This window comes from Gavia stellata, chromosome 7 (assembly GCF_030936135.1).
Source record: "Gavia stellata isolate bGavSte3 chromosome 7, bGavSte3.hap2, whole genome shotgun sequence".
NCBI classification, from domain to species: domain Eukaryota; kingdom Metazoa; phylum Chordata; class Aves; order Gaviiformes; family Gaviidae; genus Gavia; species Gavia stellata.
In genome coordinates, this window is record NC_082600.1 from 14,767,578 (window position 1) to 14,781,450 (window position 13,873).

The 13,873-nt window shown below is 36.8% G+C and overlaps 1 protein-coding gene and 1 long non-coding RNA gene across 5 annotated transcripts in view; one reads left to right on the forward strand and one right to left on the reverse strand.

Annotated features, from left to right (window-relative positions):
* Window positions 1–1,227: 1,227 nt before the first annotated feature.
* The window catches only part of EML1 (EMAP like 1), a 130,440-nt gene continuing 117,794 nt past the window's right edge, over window positions 1,228–13,873 (reverse strand). For all 4 annotated transcript variants that reach the window (XM_059819688.1, XM_059819687.1, XM_059819689.1 and 1 more), the window contains 7 exons: window positions 11,662–11,729; window positions 10,063–10,151; window positions 9,435–9,532; window positions 9,222–9,309; window positions 8,940–9,035; window positions 3,050–3,180; window positions 1,228–2,798 (listed from right to left, as the gene is read on the reverse strand). In XM_059819688.1, the coding sequence (XP_059675671.1) occupies window positions 2,673–2,798; window positions 3,050–3,180; window positions 8,940–9,035; window positions 9,222–9,309; window positions 9,435–9,532; window positions 10,063–10,151; window positions 11,662–11,729 (696 nt within the window). In that variant the 3' untranslated portion in view covers window positions 1,228–2,672. The remainder of the gene's footprint in view (window positions 2,799–3,049; window positions 3,181–8,939; window positions 9,036–9,221; window positions 9,310–9,434; window positions 9,533–10,062; window positions 10,152–11,661; window positions 11,730–13,873) is intronic.
* The window catches only part of LOC132317316 (uncharacterized), a 30,304-nt gene continuing 28,455 nt past the window's right edge, over window positions 12,025–13,873 (forward strand). The window contains exon 1 of the long non-coding RNA XR_009484057.1: window positions 12,025–12,158. This is a non-coding gene — a long non-coding RNA (uncharacterized LOC132317316). The remainder of the gene's footprint in view (window positions 12,159–13,873) is intronic.

Genomic DNA, 13,873 nt, shown 5'->3' on the forward strand with positions numbered 1-13,873 from the left:
ACAGAGGAGCAGCAGAGGCACAGAAGGGATGGGATTGCTGAAAATCCCCTTTCAACAGTAATCCTAGGGATGAATTTGCAGGATTCCTCATCTATTTCTTGTAAGGGATAATAGTTTAAAATGAAGAAAGGGATCACAAATACATTATTACATCCCAAGAGTAGCACCATGGGAGAAGGATGAAAAGGGAATGAGCCAACCCAATTTGCAGCTCCTGTTTTTTCTGTTGCAAGTAATGACAAATCACCTACAATTCTGAAAGCAGAAAACCTGAAAGCATCCCATCTGCAAAAGCAAAAAAAAAAAAAAAAAAAACCAGAAGGTATCGTGGCATAATCAACCAAGTATCCAGATAAGATGAGAACCTGTCACTTGTGTATTACGACCTCTTAGGATTGGATCGACCCTAGAAAGAGTAGGGATATTATGCCTCAGTTCCACACACTTCAAGCAGAGGGAGACTGAAATCACCATCAAAAGAAGTCGTTCCAGTGCTCCTCTGCCCATTTACTACTTCTCCACATTGCTGCTGCCTCTGTACAAGCTCAGTGCAAGCACTCATACAGCTGCACAGCTAAACCAGATGAGGAAACTGAGGAAAAGGACTTGCTGTTTTGTAGTAGCTGTTGTTTGCTTGCTTGGCCTTTTTTTTTAACCCGGGCCCATCTCCCAGCTGTATTCTCCCTATGGCCACAACAACTCTTGTGCTGCTGCACAAGGTGGGAATAAGCAGGTAGGGGCAAGACTTCTTCCTTCAGTGACAGTGCTAGATAACATCAGGTTAAAATGATCCTGAAACCCTGGCCTTCAAAAGTCTTGCCTGAGGACAAGCTCCTAACACACAGAAATTGTCAGGAGCTCTTGTCACAAGCACAGCCCTATGCAGTGGAATGACACTCCTCCACCAGCCGAGCACTCAGAAGTAAGTGATATGTACTAGGAGGCAGAACCAAGGCAATTTGTAGGTGAAAGCATGCGGTGTGTCCTTCTTCTGCTGTGAAGCTGGAGTTTCATTCTCTATGTGTGCATTAGGGATCACATTCCCAGGGTCATGCTCACGCGTGAAATTACGTACCCCAAAATCTAGATTTTATTCCCAAGTATTTTCAAATGCAACTCTAATCGAGAAATCACAAATGTGTGTCGTTAAGTAAAAGCCTGTCTCTTCTATAAGTATTTCACATTGAAACAAAGATATTTTACTAAACAGGAACAATGCATTGAAAATTCACTTTAATACATGTTTATTGGTGTCCTGCACTTTCAGTGTAGGAGGTTGGAGATGTAATAAAAAAAGTTTCAAAATTTATTGATTCCATTTCATTTAAATCACTCTAAACAACCAGTGCTTTAGAGTTCAGAGAATTAACCTTTACTGTCCATTACAGGCAAAATTTTAATATTACCTTTTTCGAGTCCACTTAGAACTCCTCTCTTTTAAAATTCTTCGGATACATTCCTCAAAGTAAACAATACATTTCAATCTGTGTCACAATCAACATTGATAAGGCCTTCTTAACCATTTTATACCATCTCCACTATTACTTCATTGCAAAACACAATCTTATTTCATACTATAAATATCCATCCATGCACAAAACACAGGGGCCAGAAGTTACACCTTAATATCTCATGTAGGCTTCCAAGACTTCCTTTACCCTCTGCAGGTTTATGGTACACTTAAAAAGATATCTTTAGACTTGGTCTACTTGGTCTTAAAATACAAATATACAATATCCATAAGCATAAAAAAAGTAAAGCTAGATTGCCTTACCATTTGTTATGAACTGCTAAAATCTTATACATGTACAATATAGCATCATGCTGATTAATATACATATTAGTTAAATACACCAACCAATAATGGGGATGCGGCCAAGCTTTTTTGTTTTGTTTTCAAAAAGAAACTGTTCATATACAAGTAAAAAGATTTTTAATTTAAACTCATATGGAATACCTGAACCACATAGACATCTCTAAACCCTGCTGAGATATTCAGGTCAAACTGGGGCATAACCTGCTAATTCACTTGAAAGGGAACACAACTCCTCACTGGTGGTACCCAATGTGTGCTATTCCCAAGAGAATGCAAATTTACCAGCATTCACATCTTTATGTCTAGAACACTAATTTTTGCATTTTACATCTCAGTTTATACTTTTTGTATCTATTCATCATCCTCCATCAGAAACAATTCAGTACCTTGACACTGTCATAGAGTTTTCTGAATAAGTAGATATACAGTACAAAGTGTAGATAGTGAAACAAATAAGCACATATATACAGTCTTTGAAAGGCATTTTTGTGACCATTTTAGCAGTGTTTATAGAAAACATTTAAGATAGTCACATTCTGCTGATACCACTGTATTGCAAACTGTCAAGCCACATTTCTTATATTAAACTTGTACTGCATTGTATATTGTACAACAGAAGAGAAAACGATCATTCTTAAGGTGTGACACAATGGAGAAAAAAAAAAACCAAACACTAGACTGAGTAAGGTAACCAGCACAGGGCTTCATTTTCCTGAGGTTTGTAAGAATTTTTTAAACAAAAAATCACAGTGACCAGGCTAAACTGCAAACATACTGTTAAGTTTTAAATATACAGTTTATACATAAGTTCTGTGCATGGTCGACTCAACTGTGTATGTTCACACTGATGTTTCCTTTAAATGACTCGCCACTGCATAATACTTGTATCTTTTCCACCTGTGGAGATGAGATGGGTGTCTTCACAGAGAAAATCTACATTAGTTACATGACTGCTATGTCCACCGTACACATGGCTTGGAGCCTAGAAAACATCATATTAGTGAGAATATAAAATGTCATAAAAATATATCGTTATAACATTCATATCACAATGAAACCAAGACACCACATTATTCTCTTAAAGTATTTTAATATTAAACTAAATTTTTGAATTTAATTGTAGTTTCAATCAACCTTAAGTAAATCCCTTAGGCATATACATATTCCCATTCTATTTTTTTTTTTTTTTTTGTACATAGGAAAACAAGAGTAATTTTTTTGGAAATACCTTACCCTAAACTGTGAACACGGATATGAGAAGAGATGTACTTTGCCAAAATCATCCCCTGTTGATAGCAGTTTTCTCCCATGTGATCGACAGACAGCATTGATATCTGTTCCATCTGAACCTTCAGGCCATACACCTGAAACACAGAGAGACTAATTAAAGGTTTTTATAATGGAAATAAAAGTGACAGCTTAAGTTTTTGTTAAAACACTAATAAAGGATTACTTGTTTAAAAAAAAAGGAAAAAGATAAAACTATAAAAATAACTGCAGCTGAGTCAGTATGCGTACTTCAGTACAACCAAAAGACCAGATCCTAATAGGAAATCAAGCACATAAACAAATACTTTATTTCCTCTAGTCAGCAAACTGCTTTTTACTCTGATAAAAAGAATTCTGCTGGATTACGGTCATGTGTCTCAGTCTAAAATAATTTTCATATGGTTATGGAGAAAAATTAACAGTTACTGCTTTTATTTTCCCTTCTGCTTGTGTATGAGCTAACATACTTTCTTCATACTACTGCAGTCTAAAAAACTACCTATGTATGATTCAACATACTTTCTTCGTATTACCGAACTCTAAAACCTATGAAATTATATAGTTTAAAATGTTATTTAGTAATTAACAGATCCCTCAAAAAGAAACTGAACCTACTATAATTTTTTTAAATGCTTCTGTTTTACTGTAATTCTCCTCCCTCCTCACGTACTACTTTACTCCTTGCTGTTCTTGCACAAAATGGTGTTCGAAAATTGAACTGTAGGCTCATCAACGCAAGGACCAAACATATGCACCACATCTTTAAAGCCTCTGAATACTTGCCTGTAATAAATTGTAATAAAATCCAAACAGTTATTGAAATTTCATTTTTTGTATGCAGTATGGTGGGGGGAGTTATTATTTTCTTAATTCAGATTTTATCTAATCCCTACTCAACATAAATGATACCTAAATTCCAGAGACCACTGACATAATCAGTTATAATGCATGCACTGCCCTTACGATTTGGTAAAAAAACTGCCTTGTCTTGGCGTTGATTTTCAGTGACTGTCCCTATGTCACACATCCTCTGCAGTGTCCCCCTCAAGGCCTACCACTTGAGTGCATGCTCTTTCTTCGTTGTTATTACAGGTCAGGATGAGACAGTTGCTACTCCCCCTGCTTGCCCTCCCATCTCCTGGAAGGACGCCTATGCCTGTGGGCAGGGCAGGCACGCTCCAGCTTCCCTTCTCTGGGCTACTGATAACACCAAAGTGGGCATCTGCCAGGCACTGTGGAAACAACTAGCCTTCGATCCGCATGTAATTCTTCCTAAATACAGTCTTTGTATCACCGCACAGCAATTCAAAAGCTCTAAGAGGAAGTGATTCCATGTCTTTAAAAGGAATTACAAATTGTTGTAAATAAAATGAAACACAAAGTACTGATTTGTGGACTACCCCTAACTCTCCTGATGTGTGTGGAAACACCTCTTTGCTAGATCAGGGACAGTAAAAAAAGAGGCTTAAAGAAAAGTAAGGTGCGAAGAAGAAACACGGTAATTGCTAGTTGTGGAATTATGAACATGTAGAATGAAAAGAGACAGAAAAGCTGTTTTAAATAACTGCTTTGACAAAAAGGAGGCTGTATGAACATCAAATGCTAGATGAAAAGAGGCAGGAGTCTTCAAGAGGTCACTTTGACAAGCTGGAGATAACCCCTAAAGGAAATGGTTTAAGAAACAAGACTGCCCTTTTGAAATGGGGAAAGGATCATATCAGGGTTTTTCTTTGAGACTCTGTGCTCTTTCAAAATTTATTCCAGTGCCTGTCAGTTTTTCTGAATATGTGAACTGAATCCTCTTTGCTGAAAAATCAGTCCTTTTTTTTTTTTCCCCATCCTCTGCAGACATGGGAAGAGACCATGTCCTTTCTCTCATTTCAAGATTGATGCCATGCTTTTTCCTCCTCCTCTTCTCTAAAATTCATTCATTACATCTCTTCTCCCACACCATGGGAGATGGGCAATTATTCTTGCTAGTCAGCACATTATCTGTTGGTTCAACGTGCAAAACCCGGAAGCAGCTATTCCAGCTGTGACTGAAGCAGATACTGATAAATGGACGATTACTTCCCATTTTGCATGGCAACCTTTTCATTCTACATCCCACTAATACATCTGCCTTTCCTACAACAGCATAACGCTGTTGACTCACATTCAGTTTGTATGCAACAGTAATCTGATCTTTCTGTGCAGATCTGCTCTCTTGCCTGCTCTCCTCCGTCCTGTATTTGTACAACTGGGTTCTGCTATTCAAATGTGTAACCACCTATTTGTCTCTATTGAATACATTGCCTCCTTTTGTTGTACCATTCCTCTGTTTCTCAAGACAACTTGCTAATCCTGCAGCTTCACGCCACCTACAAATTATACATGCTCTTTTATCATCCATGCTATTAATAAATATGCTCAAATAAACATAACATTCAGCGTACAGCCTTCTAGTCAGTTTTGAACCCAACCAGTCTGAGCTCTGCTTTGCTTGCAATGTTGTCAGGCTTTGCACAGGATCTTAGATTTCTTCTGTTCCTGTCCTTCACCTCAAATACTAATTTTTCCAAAACTGAGCATGTGATATGAGCTGATGCCTTTGTTGCGTATCCAGCGGCACATGGCTCTTGCAAGAGCATACAGATCAGTAACTGTTCTAAAGTCTTTAGTCCTTCACATTTCCATGTATCTGTATCACTAAAATATCCTTCCTTGATCACACTTCTTTACATGCTGTTGATTTTCAGTTGAATCATCTCTAAATACTTCCAGGCTGACTAATCTGTTCGCATGCTTGAAGACAGGTGTTCAACAGATCAATGTTCGTTTCCCCCCCTGCATTGGTTATGTTGATCTGTGAGTGCTATGCATACTATTTGTGATTTTTATGCAGTTCTACTAGAGTGAGAAAATATCCTCAGTTTCAGTCAGCCAGTAACTGCTGAAAAATCAATATACTAGAAACCTCAGATCCTTGATGATGTGACTGCTGCTTCTATGTCCAGTGTGGCAATCCTGGCAAGCATTTGAAGACTGTTCACACTGAGTGCTCTGAGGCCCCAAAGTACTGAATACTAGAGTGACTTCCAACATTACTGGACTGGTTTCCAATTTATAATTTATGAGCTTCTTCAATTTATTATTTTGCACTTTATTCTCTCCATATGGGCTCTGAAGGTAAATACATGATTCCGCAGATACTGCATTCATTCTCCATTTTTCCAGTACTTTGCCTGTTCCCTGTGAGGTCTTGAAAATAAGTACTAACGGTCTCGAGATTATGCTAACCAGTTGTTTTTACAGATATAACAAGGTTCATCACACTCAGGTACTTTGAAAATATCTGACTTCTAAATACTTTCCAATCTGCTCCTTCCCTGCCTAAAGCAGAGGTCTTATTCATTACTGACACTAACTGGGTTAGCCATCAGACTGTAGTAAGTCTCCTAATAAAGACATATTAAAAAAGAAAAAAAAGTGTCGGGTTTTTTAACACTTCAGCTTTAGCAATGTCATCTCTCTTCTCCGCATTGCAGACCAATATTGTTGTTGGCCCTTCTGTTATTTCTGTACTTGTCACAAGTATGCATGTATGTTTAGGCTTTGTTTATGTGTCTCCTTGGTCCTCCAACAGCTCCTACTTTCTGCATTCCTCTTCCTTGTAGGAGAGGTCAACAACAGTTTAACCAAATTTGTGTTTTGCTGCCACTCCTATCTTTCCTCTGGGCTGGTAGAATTTGTGCACTTCATACCATCTAAGGAACTACCATATCTCACCTTTTCTCCAACTTCAGATCTTCCCCAACAGGGTTTTGGATTTTTGCAGTTTGCCTCCCTGAAGTCCATTATTTTCATTTCATTGTTCTTTTTCCTTCCTACACTAAGGATCCCACCTCCCTAATTCCACAGTCTTTCCTACACAAGATGCATTCACATTCTCAGCAACTTCTTTCCACTTCCCCAGAATCAAATCTAGAAGAAACTCCCATATAGGTGCTTATTTCCTGTGTCAGGAAACCTGCTGGTTAGCCACTGTACTGCAATTTCTTTCCCAAAAACCACTGGAATAATTGCAATCTCATATCCTCAGCAATTCCTGTGATTTGACTGATTCTGCTAGCTCTTAAAAAAATTCCATTCATTTGATCCTTCTGGAAGGATGGGCCACAGTACAACCCTGCTACCCTTAATATTCTTTTTTTCATTATCTTTGTAACTTCCCAGTCTGAACCTAACCGTATAGCTATGAATCCTCAGTGTATATGGGACGGTGTTTTTCCCTTGTGCATTGCATATCCTTTCTGAGTAAGTTAAATCCTTTTACTTTAAAATTCCATTCATTTGATGAACATCCTCACAATCTCTATGACATTACTAAAATGATAATGTGATAATTATTAAAACTAGCAGCTACTTTTATTTATTCCTCATCCTTGTTGCTTTAGCTTAGAATAAACCAGTTCAGCATGGAGGACTGCAAGTATAAAAACGTATACGCAGTTTCCACAAGTTCCCTATTGGCCCAGTAGATCTTTTTGTTCCACAGTCTGGCTCTAAAAGCTGATCTGTTGCAAGGGGGGAAAAGCCCCTCTCAGGTGTGACACTCCTCTCCTATGACTCTCTATGCACCAAAGGCAGCCACATATTCCAATAGCACTATATTTTGCATTAATCCAAATTATAAAGTAAGGAATACTCACTTGAAGTATTTATCATCTCCGAATATCTGAACCTGTGATCTAAACGCAAAGACTTTGTACCTCTGTAACTGTGTGTCAGGTATACTCAAACCCCAGGAATATGTTAATAGTTCTATAAGGGTCTTCACCCTCATGTGAGAAACACATTATGTCAACATGCAGCCAGTCTTGTAGTATTTCCTCCTTTTACTAAATCTGCATGTTGTAGTGATACCCAAGCACTGCTTGTCAGCTAAATTATACAAAATTTGAATGTGTCTTCCCAGCATATGGCTACTGCCATTCGATCTTTAGGTTCTAAAAAAATGACCTTTCTGGCTGCCTTCGAACACATCACTGCGTCTATTCTACTTGAAATACGGGTGAAAATCTTCCTTGCTTACTGCTTATACTAAACCAGACTGTTCTCTGAACTTCTGCCATGGCTTCCTATTTTATCTTGGGGACTCAAGAATTTGAAGCTTCTCGTACTCAGCTTTTGTAACGATCTGTCTAGTTCTGCACATGTTGTGGAATGAGTACAAAGCTTCAGAGTACACTGGGGAAAGCAGCTCCTTCAAAACTGGCAGAAGAGAAATCCTCTGGAAACAAACCATCCTGATTCTGTTATGTTTTTCTTCTTTCTTCTTGTATTCCTTTCACCTAATTTAATTGTTATATATTGTATCAAAATACATTATAAGTTCTTAAATCACAGAATCACAGAATCACTAAGGTTGGAAAAGACCTGTAAGATCATCAAGTCCAACCATATGGAGACTGTCACCCGTTTTGTGTTTGCACAATAATTAGTGCAAATGAAACTGGTTCTGGTAAGGGGATTTGGCCCAGTACCTGCCTAAATAAATGATAATTCCACAGAACTGGTACTTTAAATTAAAAATTATGAGCAGCAGGTCTACTGTGACAGAAGGGGCAGTATGTAATTTCCTCCTTGTCTCCCACTTATGTTGTAATTTAATATTTATACTTGAAGCTAGCAAGAATATTAAATCGGAGTCTTTCTGGATTGAAATAAGAGGACAGATTGTAATAAAAATGGCATAACAGAAGTTCTGTATTTTTCCCTGAAATATGAATAGTCATGTTTCATAAAAGGTTGGCAATCTAAGTGTTTGTTAATAACAAGAATGGTAAGAACTTGTAATAGGAAAGTTACTTACCAAAAACATGGAATCCTAAAGTACAGGTATAAGTGGCCCATTCTATATCTCTAGTTGTTTCAACACTCACGACTTGTTTACAAGCAGAGGGGATCCCTACAAAAGAAAAAAAACAACCCCATGATAACATTTTTAATTCTCAAATTGTATAGATTTTTGATTGCACCAGATGAATTAAAACATATGGTCTATCTTGGCAGTTATATGGTCTCATTTAAAATTTAAATCTGTATTAGACTGCCTGAACTTTGCACAAAAGGACTAAATATAATTCTTACTCACAGTATAAGATTTCATAGTCTCCTGAATTAGACACAAGATATTGTGAATTAACAGACCAATCCAGATGAGTAATGAAGCTGGAATGACCCTACAAAGAGAAAAATATTATATTAACTGCACTAAGAGTATCTCTCAATGTGACAGTATTAATATAGTACTACAAAACATCCTTAAGTTGTTAATACTGAACCAGGAGAAAACAAGGTTACTTACCGAACATTTGCCAATTCTAGTGTACTTTCTTCCATTTTCACTTATGCCATATATATAAATACAGTTGTCATGGGAACCTATTGCCAAGAAGTTTCCATCTATAAACACAAAAGTGAACTGTAATTATTCCTCTAAGAACGAACTTAGGCTAATTTTGAAAAGTTAGCATGTCAGAGGCAAGAGGAACTGTTCTTAAAGGCCTTGATGCTGAAAAATGAAAAAATAAAATTCTATTTTTTCTTTCTCAGTTGCATATTGATGCATGTTTCAAGATTACAAACCAGCACATTTACACAGCAAATATTACTGTTAAAAACACATGACACTTCTGGAAGCAGCTACAGTCCATTTAGGGCTAGCCTGATTGCAACAACCTGCGCAGTTAAGTCATGTTTGTTTTTTTTTTCTTCCCACTGAAACCATATTGAACATGTAGGGGAGGAAGGGAGGGAGGAAAGGAAAAGAAAACTAGAGCTTAAGACACCACCCATTCAGCGTTGCCAGTGTTTCACAGCATACTTTTTCAACTTCAGTATGGCAAGTGGGGAATTATTTTAAAACAGGCCACCCCAAATTTAATAAAAAAATTCAATGCTTTTTTTTAACCAGTAAAGAAACGCTCTCAAACCTGGTGAGTAACGCATTACAGACAGCTGTTCGTTTCCATCTGTGTGTACAGTGACCAAGTCTTTTGTTTCTGTGTCAAACACAAACCACCTGTTGTAAATACAGAAAGAGGCCAATAAATCATTCCATAAGGAATTTAAATCTACTGTAATCTTGACCAACTTTTCTTCTGTCAAAATAGCATAAGTTTTACACCAAGAAAAGAAAAACAGCAACTGCTACTCTGTTTGGTTTATTTTTACTGTAACACAAGGACAGTTTTTTCCCCATATTTTTAACCAGAAAAATCATCAGACATTGTCCCTGATATCAATCTTCAGATTTTAGTCTGGTTTACTATGTGTCATGCATTAGAATAAAGTAAGCATTACGTATAATGACCCTTCTCCTTTAATGACCCTCCTCTATGCTATGCTGATGTTTAAATTGATGCCTACATTAAATCCTAGAGCAAAGGAAAAGACAAACAAGAATCAGGACCATTCTCTTGATAGAAGGATTAGCTTTATTTATAAATTTAAAGTTAATTAATTTATTACTTTTTAAATTAATTTAATTAATTTTAATGAACCAAAATTTAATTTGTGGAAACATGTGGAAAGGACAAAGATAAAATTTGCATTTCAATACTTGCATCAAATTATTAAAGACAAAGTAAAGATTCCTCTCAAAGCTTCTCCTTTTGATTTACTTTATTCAGTAAATAAAGTAAGTTTAGTAACTAAAGTAAATCCTTTATTTAGGATTGATATACAATCCAAAATAATCTTGGCCCATAACTGAGAACATATAGAATGCTTACAGGTTAAGCGGAACTGTTCTCAATACTAACAGCAAAGTCTGCCCTCAAGTGACATTAAAGGAGAGGATGAAGTTATGCTGAAGGCACTCCTTCCCCCTATGACAGACAACCAAGGATAAACCCAGCATCTGCCGTTGACCCACTACTGACCAAGGGCTCCATCTGCCCTGTAAAATGGAGATACTATCTTTCACCTCAGTTTTGTCTGCCTGGTTTGGGCCTTACACTCCTCAGGCAGAACAACTGTAAAAACTATGTCTAGCACAGTGGAATGTTTGCCAAATTTTTGTTAAAGCCTCTGGTTGTCACTGCATTAGAGATAATAAACTATTTGCTACATTTTCCAACGAGCAACTTTTTTCTATGTTACTTCCTCTATGCTGCCCTACAGGCCTCAGAGAAGATCTCTGTATGCACCTGCAAAGCTAAGTCATTATCTCAAACTCCTCCTTTAGCCTCTCCTTGACCACAATGGAGACAAAGATTTAACATTTAGGTCACTGGTATGGTGACAGCACCTCCCACGCACGGTCTCGCTGTCCAAATCATCTCCTCCCCCTGATCTTAGGCTTGCCCCTCTCCCAGGGCAGAAACCATCTCTTCGTTCTATGTTCATGCAATGCTCAGCAAATACGGGGTACTGGTCTAAGACTAGGGTTTCTAGGCACTAAGGCAACACAAACAAATTTCACTCTGAAATTCAATAGAAAACAAGAACATAAACTTGAATGTGAGCTGGAAAAATCATGTAGTGTTTGTTGGTGCTCAAGGTCATCTTGAGCATCTTGCGCATCTTACCTTCCGGTCAGCGTCCCTACTGCAACAACAGATGCTGAAGGATGAAAACCTGAAGACTGTGCTGGATCCTAAAACGATTCAGAAGGAAGCACACTTTTTTACCAGTCCAAATTGTAACAAAACCACAGTTCAATTATCTGCCTCAGGAACAGAGTTAAGTCTCTCTTGCTGATTATCTGGGATTTTTTGTTTGACTTGTTTGTTGGGTTTTTTTAATACAAACTTGAGGGGAAAAAAGCATTTTTAACTGACTGAAATATTACCCAATAGATTTTTTCCCCTCTGTACAAGGCCACTGTTTTCTCTTCTTCACTATCTAAAAATAACTTGGCAAGTGATTTCATAACAATAACATTGGCAAAGGCAGCTTCTCAACAAATCATAAACAAGTAAGAGATAAAAATAACTTAATTCTTAGGTCAGCTCTAATTGAGTAAGTATCAAAGCTGCAGTTTACCTACCGTCCAAAGGACAAGCAAGTACCTGATTCAACAAAGGTATGTATCACTTTGCATGGAGGGGTAAAGCCTAACTTCTACACACACCACCACCTTTTTCAGCACCTGCCAGCTGCAGCTTAGTGGGAGACTAAGGGCATAAACTGGGTTTCTTATTTTGATATGCAATTTTAAAACATTTTACTTTGTGTAGTGTATTAATATGGGGACAGGTAGAATTGCAGTGTTTTTCTTGCTATTTAAACATATGCCTAAAAACCAAGGTAAGTATTTTCTTTCTAATATTTGTTCAGTTACAAAGAATGAGCTCCAGAACTCTTCAGGTTATAGCAGAAAGTCCCCAAATAAACTATTTCTTTTTTCTGATACCTGCCAAAAATAATTTCAAAATGTAAGCAAAAAAAATCCAGTAACATATCTCACAGAAATGCTTATGTCCTTGATTTTCTTTATTCTAAAATACTATCACATTTTTCGCAATTTGTAATTACTAGCCCTAGAAGCTAGGTGTGAGGGATATTCTCATTAATTTTAAACAAGTGACTAATTTCAAAGACATTACTAACTCTAAAGAAATTTCAGAGAATTGTTGAGATCCAGGATTTCTGTACACATGTTCTAAACCACAACATTAGTTCAGAAAGGAAAAATTGCTAATTTTTTTTGAAGTATATTTTCATAGTAAATGCTAAAATATTCTCTTGAATAAACCGGAGGTTCAAACAGTGAATTTAATCTGAGCAGTAACTTGTATTCGTAACTGCATTAAAAAGCTTTTACATAGATCTCTATGACAAAAATAGATTAACATGAAATGATTTATTTACTCTAGATAATCAGTCACTGATTTATGAAACATAGTCTCAGACATTTCAAGTGGTTAATAAGGAGATTATTGTCAAGACTGATAATAGAAATCTTGTCTTAATGAAGCAGTGTGTAATTGGAGGGGAAAAGAAATAAATCTAAGTCTAGTTTAATAGTCCTACTGCTGTTGCCATCAATCTTTCCAAAAGAACCAAGGTAAATAAAGCAGTTTCTTAAATGTTTCAATAACAACAGTTTCTTAGAGAACATCTTGTATTTGCAAAACCACAGCTAAATACTAATTGAAGCTCACAGTAAGTCATAATCAGCTAAACTCCAGTTCTGTTTTTCAGTGAACACAAAGGCTAAAAACGGTGGAAACTCTGTCCTTTTTTGAGTTAATGATTACTTAAGTAACTTTATTTCTAAGATAGCAGCTTATCTGATTAATAGATTTGTTCCTGTTCCCCATACTGTACTTATCTCCACTAATGACGTTTCACTATCAACCCAAACTTCTAAATGTTCTTTTCTTTTGGCAAGATGCCAAATTTTGCACTTCTCTTCATGACTATAGGCCCTCCTCAGTATATTGTTCCTGTAATGAGAAATATATCAGAAATACTAACTTCTTATTCTCCCAGTGTTTTGCAAGTGTATGCAAGTATGGAAAAACATACACCTTTACACTGAGCACAGTAAAGGATTACATTAGTACCTGCAATTGAATTACATGATGATTTTTTTCCAACAAAAAAGAAATTTTTTTTTTTAGATTAAAAGAACTACTTTTATTTTCCTTTCTTTTGATTTCTTATACTACAGGCTAATCTGTCTTTATAACAGAGGCACTGAACTGTGAAAATACGGCTCCATCTCTGGGGCAGTGGAACTGTTGATTTCATCTCTCCAGTTAATTTAGAAGTCAACAAAAATATGGACCTTAG